Consider the following 8242-nt stretch of genomic DNA (forward strand, 5'->3'; position numbering starts at 1 on the left):
CTGGGACTATTTCTAGTACTTTGATCTAAAGGGATTAGCCTAAAAGTCGTACTAAGTCAAGTTTGATCAATTTATTAGACTTTAATCATTTATTAATTAATCAATTAATTAAATTAGCAAAGTCCTTTAGTCATTATTTTATTTATTTAACTCGCACACAAGTTAAACAAACTATTAGGGAAAAACACATATAATATGCAATACAAATAATGCACAAGTAGTCATATAGTCACGATATGATGCAATGAGTTTACAACCTAACCATGGCTCTAGTTCTCTAAATTTCAGGATATGGGTTAGTCAAAGAGGGTCTATGGTTGGGAGTCCAGATGCATCGCGCGGAAGCCTTACCTTTGGAAGGGTTGGCGCATGTGGATGGGACCCCGTGAGTTAAACTTGCTTCCAAGGTTTGGTGAGGTGAATTCAACAATCTCGGATGTACCCTTCGTTTCCAGGAGCGTTCAATCGGGTAGATGGAGCACGAATTCCCTGAGGGTTATGTACATATGTAGAACACATATGGGTTCAGAAAAAAGGAAAAAACTCAATCAGGAAGTAAAACCGAGAAAACAGTACTAGAAAACTAGTCAAAACAAGGTAGATTTCTTGCTCGGTAGTGGAAGAATTTGGCGCGAGAAAATAACGTTGTCGCCAAACGTTGGCACTGTCGCCAGACGACAAGCTTGTCGCCAAGCGACAGCGCCATCGTTTGGCGCTGATGCTGTTTTCTCATAGTTAATTCCTACATGCCTCGACAGCTTTCTGTTCTTGAATTTTCCAGTTTTTCGTAGCATTATTTCGACTTTAGTTGTGAAAGATATTTCCCTAGATTCCTACGTGTAAAAATCCTATGTTTTTAACTCATTACGGATGTTATTTCCAATGAGAACCTTTTTATGCTTATGCCAATAATGTCAATCAAAATTACGCACATGAAATACTTAGAACTTTTTGAGTGTCATTGCCAAAATAAATTCTAGGAATTAAAATATAAATCCTCCCCAGTGGACCCACACTTGAGCCCCACTGTAATCATACACTTAAGCATGGTGGCGTCCAAAGGGAAGGAAGCTAGAGGAAAAGAGTCGCTTATAAGTTTTAGGAACTTGTAAACCGTTCACAGGGTGAAGTTACACCCTTTAACGATCCAGGAGATCGTTAACTCCAATAGGTCTGGAACCATTACTGGTAATTCGGGGATGAAGGTACAAATCAAACGTAAAAGAGATTGAACTTGCCCTAAAAATAGGCTTCTACTTTATTCTTATCGTATTCATGTGCGCTTTCTGATTAACATACAATCAATAGGTTTACCCTTAATCTGTTTAATCTATGTTGGTTGAATATTAATGCACAAACAATACTATTATTGGCGATCACTTGAATTATAATCATATCAACCCTAAAAAAGATTATTAATTATCTTATTAAGCGTGATTATAAGTACAAATTTCCTTTAAACTATAATATATCATTGTAAACCTCTTTTTGAGCCCAATCCAACTACACTATTATTAGACCCATATTATGGACAAAACTAAATTGAACTGGCTATTTTTCATAAATAGGAGTAATAAAAGAATATTCTTTGAAAACGGAAAGAGAAATATTTTAATAAAAACATCCTCATCATTAGACATCCACACTTTCACTTTGTTCGATAATCAAGCCTCGTGAAAGGTATTAATCACTGGGTTTGGTTTTGGAGAGACATATTTGGGTGTCTACACTACCCTTGTCAGGGAAGTGATATTCATCTCGCCCCAAGGAAAATGGAATGTGTTGGTGGTGTCCCAAAAGAACTGCATCAGAGCCCGAACTATGAAACGGCTCGACCGCAAAGAGAAAGGCGCATGCGTTGTAACACCCCCCAATTTACTAGCTGATAATAAACATGAATTAAAGGAAAAATAAACAACCTTTGAATAAAATTGTGGAAGCATACACCTAAATCGGAGGTATTAACGCCACATTCGACAACATCTTAAGTGTTAAGGTTTACAAAATGCAAATAATACAACCTTATAAATTAGGCAAACTATTTATACAACTTTATAAACTTGTTATAGCATACTAATCGAAACACTTGACCTCCTTTAGCTACGATCACTTGATAAACCTGCACAAACAAACTTGACTGCTCACCATTAAGGACAAATTCCGTAATAGATCGTCGTAGGGCTAGCATAATAAAAAGACATGGCCACAAACATATCTAACAGAACAAACAAACACACACACACGTTAGAAAAAAGCTGAGTAATCATCACATATCATAACTTAGAGAATAATAGAATAGTTAACATTGGTAGCTCAATTAAACAATGTAGTTCAAACTACATTACACATTGTGCTTGGAAAATAACCTTTGTCAACTAAACCTTAAATAATAATACGAACCTTTATTCAACTAATCTGTCCCATAAATGTGTCACGCTCTTTGTTTTATACCTAGCCTTGGACATGGGTAACTCGAATAACAAACTAACAAGTATAAAAAAAAAATAGAATACTCTTAATAACCAGAAAAAAAAACCTTAAACCAGACCACATATGGGTCAATTCCCACTATAGGGGACCATAGAAAAATACATAATAAAGATTTTACCTCATTCTTAACTCATGATCATTATCTCTTTACCAACATGCCAAGGATTAAGGTAATTAACATCAAACCTCAAACCAAGAATAAGATAATAATTCTCAACCTTTTAATCTCATACTTGATTAAAAAAAACAAAAAAAAAAAAGCATTCGCATGATAATAAATATTATCTCAGTATTGTCATAGGTTCCCAATTCATATATAATGACATATTCGATTTATATATATCTCAACTCTTATAGGGCTAATACTAATACCCAAAATTTATTGAATCTCAACCCAAAATAATAATATTAGTAACCCTAAACCTTGATATCAATACTCCCTAGAGAAGCAACATCAAAACCCTAGGAAACTAACACATAAATAAATACGATAATTAAATCATATGATACCTCACACTAATCATATACATATAATATTGGTCATACGAGTAGCAAAATAAAATTTACACATGATAATATAGAGTACAAAATCAATAAAAAAAAATATAACATAACAATTCCAATAACAATTAAATTATAAACAAACAACTCCAAAACATTGATAGAGTTATCACATATAATAAATAATACAATCAAATTAATCAAACATCATCAAAGAAGTTTGTGTGATTACTCATAATAATAATAATAATAATAATAATAATAATAATAATAATAATAATAATAATAATAATAATAATAATAATAATATTCACTTGAGGGGGTCTTCACCTTTAACGCAATCGGGGTTGTCTGATTTCGTTCCTGGTCGTGTTGTGTCGGCGGCGGCTCAGCGAAAGCGGGACAAGTATGGGGCGCGTTGCAGGGCTATTGGCTATGGTTTTCTTCCTTTCTCCTTTTCTTCGTTGGGGGAATTAGAGAAGAATGCTATTGCGTTGCTGAAGCAGGTACAGGTGTTCGCTAAGACTCAGGATATTGGTGCTCGTGCAGCTGCTCACATTTCCAGCAGGATCGGGTTTACTATAGCTAGAGGGGTAGGGGCCCAAATTGTATCTCGGCTTCCCACCAATTTCTTGTAAATTTATTGACTTTGTAGGTTTTCTGTTAATAATAATAATAATAATAATAAGCAAACATCTCTAAAAAAAAATTTTAAAAAAAAATAACACATGTGATTACCTTCATAATACCAAATTACGAGTAAAGCTCTTCACTGGATTTATGAAAAGGGTAAAAGAAACAAAATTAATCATCATAAATAATGATATTCTTTGTGTCAAAACTCGTACATGTGCGGCAAACTTAGGGGGTGTTTGTTTAGAGGGATAAAACAGGGGGAATAGGATAAAAGAGGAGGGATTAAACAAGTGTTTTGTTTGTTTAGAGTGATGGGGATTATGAAGGGGGATAGGCGGATGTGGATAAAAAAGGGAGTTATCCCTCCAAATTAGTAACTAAGGGGGTGGTATAAGGGATGGGGACTAAATTTAATGGGTAAAAGAAATTATTACCCTTAATGAAAGAGAAAGAAAAAGAGGGTGAAGAAAGGATAGTAAGGGTATTTTTGTATTTTTATTAGTTATTCTAATCTAATCCCAATTCATACCAAACAATGGAATGCATTATTTTTATCCTTATCCCATCTATTAACTCCAGTTTTTTTATCCCACATTCTTATCCCACTTAATCCCATTCCTACTACCAAACGCCCCGTTAAAATACAAGAACAAGAGCATAAAAATATCACATTTCCCTTTTTTTTCTTTTTAACGTATATGTATAAATAAATATAAGTTTTTTTTAATATATAATAAAATAAGTATCTTTTAAGGGTTTAGAATACTTCTAGAGTTTATTAAAATAATTTATGTACTCTTTAAATTGTACAGTGCTATTCTAGAAATATTCATGTTCTTCAGGTCTTGAAGCTTACTCTCATTGATTTCATCATTTCCTTCACTCATTATATATGAAAGAAGGTTGTCAATCTTCAAGTACCTAGACTAATTGTTACTGCACATGGGAAACGGTTGATCATACCAAAACATGCAGCAACGACCAACTAAGCTATTTGTCATCACCTCATTAATATATAGGTTAGCTTTTGGAGTTTCTGTTAAAAAAATGAATGTCTTTTTATAATAACTTGATTTTTGTAGCTTAGATGAGCCCCTCTGAGATCAGGATCAACGATCTATATAAATCTTACAGAGTCTTTGTTAACACAATGTATTATAGCCCATTACTAGTTTTTTCTTTAAGCTTAGGCCTAATTATTTCTTGTACTAGGTTAGATCCCGTGCCATGCACAATAATTTTCAATAACTATAGTTAAAGTTAACACTATATTATGTTTATTGACTTTCATGTGTTATATTCATGTCAATTGATCGAATGCTGAAAATTAACAAAAATGACAGGAAAAATCACACTAAGAATAATCAACATGTGTCGTTCTTGACAAGTATTATTGAAGTATCCCTTTTTTTTTTTACAAGATCTAAAACAAAACAAACTAAAAACTATGCATAAAGTTAGACATAGTGAGCCGACATTGTTTTGCAATGTTGTGGGTTTTTTGTACTTGGTCCCTTTGGACTTTTAAGATTGCGCACCTTTGGAACGTTCCTCCCACTTCTTTGATTTCTTTTATCGTCCAAGCTATCGAGACATCCTTACCTCACCCTTCTTGTAGATTGGTGATTACCGCAACTGAATCCGTCAGGATTAAAATCCCCTGTTCCCCTCTTGCTTTGGCCCATTTTAACGCTTCCAGGCACGCCCAAGCCTCGCATTGAAGCGCAGAAGAAGCAGCCCCATGCTTCCCTCCTCCTTGCATAATCGTGTTAGCGTTTCCATTATCTGTGACAACCCATCCTATCCCTGACCTTGTGGAATGTTTATCCCATGCACCATCCACCTCCACAATGAACCTATCATATTCGGTCTTGTCCCTCCCCAACTTGATTTGGAAGAACCCCGGAGGGTGACTAGGATCGTTCCTAACATCACCCTCTAGACCATCTTCATGCCCTGAACGAAGTTCTCATGATCCTGTAAGGCCCTGTTGATGAATTCCGTTGCTAGGCCCGTACTCCCCCTCGCCCCATTGAAAACCTTCTCATTTCTGGCTTTCCATAACCCCCACAGGGTTGTGATAAAGGTCATAATACGCATACTGTGTTTACCATCCTCGCTATAAAATAGCAGGATATAGTGCTGAATCCATTCCCGTAAAGAAATGGACTCAAGAATCTTAGAGAAAATAGTCAGGGACCCAATTCCCCAAACTTCCTTTGCTAGATCACAAAACCGAAAGAGGTGCTGGATTTCCTCTCTTTCCACCCCACAGAAGTCACAAGCTTCCTCAACTTGTATCCCTCTTCTTTCAAGGTTTGTCTTAACTACTATACTGTTATGAAATAGCTTCCACATGAAGAGCTTCCATTTTGGTTGGATGTCCAACCACCATATTAGCTTCACAAAGTCTTGATCTGTATGCGAAAAGTCTTGCCTTTCCATACCCTTTTCTTTGGAGAGGAAATAGTAACCTGTCAGCACAATGTAACACCCCGACGGGTGATGTTTCCAATACATGTAATCTTCATCAATCTTCGGGGAAAGCTCCATAGCTAAGATGTCCTTAGCACTCTTCCACTCAAAGAACTCTCTCACCTTCCCTGCCTTCCAAGTCATAGTCTCAATATCAATGAAATCACTAACCTTCCACTTCATTGCAGTTCTCAGAGTCTGTGTTGAGTTGACAGTCGGAATTTCCCCTTGAACCCAAGGCAAGCTCATAGCCTTTATACTCATAACATTGCCAACCTTCCAAGCAAACCCCTTCTTGAAGGAGTTAACAGACCTTTGCAAGCTAGATCTACCTAAAGACATATTACCATTCCCTTTATATGGCCTTGCCATATTGCAAATGCCACACCTTTGACACCATCCATGCACCCTAGAAAGTAGCAGTTGTGGATTAAGATGCATTTTCGTTTCTTGCTTGAAAAGCAAGGCATCGTTTAGGTTAGAAGTTCCCCTAATGCCTAATCCTCCCATACTCTTTGGTAGCTGAATAACATCCCTATTGACCCAGTGCATTCCCTTATTTCCTTTGTTCGACCACCAAAATCTTGTGATAAGTGAATCAATCTTGTTCGCGTTACTCTGGGGCAGTTTCAGACACTTTATAACATGTGATGAAATACTTACCAAGACCATGTTGATAAGAATTAGTTTTGTTGCCTGAGAAAGGTTAAGGGATGCCCATGAGAGAATTTTCTCCGGTACTTTATCTACCAGATATTGAAAGGAGTCTCTTTTCTTTCCTTGTATGTTAATTGGAGAACCCAAATGAATTCCCATATTATTGGTCTCTGTCATCGAGAGAATACCTTTTAAGGTCACTTTCGTTCTCTCATTCAGTCTCAGAGAAAACTTCACAAAAGACTTTTGCAGATTCAATTGTTGACCCGAAGCTTTACCAAACCTTTGAAGAATATTATTAATGCACCTACAGGACTCCTCAGTTGCTTTAAATAAAAACATAGCATCATCTGCAAAGAATAGGTAGGAAATAGAAGGTGATCGTCTTGACACTCTTAGCCCCTTGAATTGATTCTGCCAAGTTAACATTCTTGAAAGAATGTCCATGCAGAAAAAAAAATATATGGTGATAAGGGGTCCCTTTTCCTTAAACCACAATGCGGAGTGAAAACCTCGGTCATTTTCCTGTTGATAATAGTTTTAAAGCTCACCGTCGAGGCACACTGCGAAATCATCTTAACCCAGTGATCCGAGAAACCATAAGCCTGTAACACCTTTAGCAAAAAGAGCCAGTCAACTCTATCATAGGCTTTTGACATATAAATCTTCACCTTTGTGAAATTAGATCCCTTCTTTGAATTTATAAGGTGCGTAACCTCATGAATTAGAAGAATGTTATCTTCCATATACTTACCCGGAATAAACGCATGCTGATTTTTAGAGATGATGTCTGGTAGAATAGTCTTGAGTCTATTGACTAGACATTTAGAAATGCACTTGTACATTGTATTGCACAAACTAATAGGCTGAAACTGATTTGCCAGTTCTGGCACCTTAACCTTCGAGATTAAGACTAGCAGTGACTGGTTCCACTCTTTAAGCATGATTCTCGTCCTCAAAAATTATTGCACACTATCCACAACCAGTTGTCCGACCTCCTTCCAATAGATGTGTAAGAAATCCGCTGTAAACCCATCTGGCCTCGGAGATTTAGACTTATGTATGTCGAATATCGCCTTCCTGATATCCTCGTCTGTAAACGGCCGATCCAGCTATTCCCTATCTTCTAATGAGATCACTGGGATATCTAATTGTCGAAGGAGCAGATCAATATCTTCCTCATGGCTATTAGGGATGTTAGGGTTATAAACTTCCTTAATCGACTTTAAAACTACCTCTTCGACTTCTTGTTGCCCCTCCACCCAAATATCCTCTTCATTTTTCAGCGTAAGGATTTCCTTGTGAAGTTGTCGTTGTTTAACCCTTCTATGCATCATAGAAGTGGGACAATCCCCGAATCTGATCCATTTAGATTTCATTCTTTGCCTCCAATACTCAAAATTTAATTGATATTCTGGAATTCGGCTATTGATATGGTGAATATAACTCTCTCCATTCTGAACCGAAGTGACACCCATCCCTG

At 36.4% G+C, this 8242-nt stretch overlaps 1 protein-coding gene across 1 annotated transcript; it reads right to left on the minus strand.

Annotated features, from left to right (window-relative positions):
- Positions 1 to 5230: 5230 nt before the first annotated feature.
- LOC145632588 (uncharacterized) lies at positions 5231 to 7703 on the minus strand. Its single transcript, XM_081684947.1, has 3 exons — positions 7311 to 7703; positions 5730 to 7173; positions 5231 to 5583 (listed from the first exon to the last, which is right to left on the minus strand). The coding sequence occupies exons 1-3, from the start codon at positions 7701 to 7703 to the stop codon at positions 5231 to 5233; spliced, it is 2190 nt and encodes a 729-aa protein (XP_081541073.1).
- Positions 7704 to 8242: the final 539 nt, after the last annotated feature.

Source organism: Chenopodium album, chromosome 1 (genome assembly GCF_948465745.1).
Source record: "Chenopodium album chromosome 1, dcCheAlbu1.1, whole genome shotgun sequence".
NCBI classification, from domain to species: domain Eukaryota; kingdom Viridiplantae; phylum Streptophyta; class Magnoliopsida; order Caryophyllales; family Amaranthaceae; genus Chenopodium; species Chenopodium album.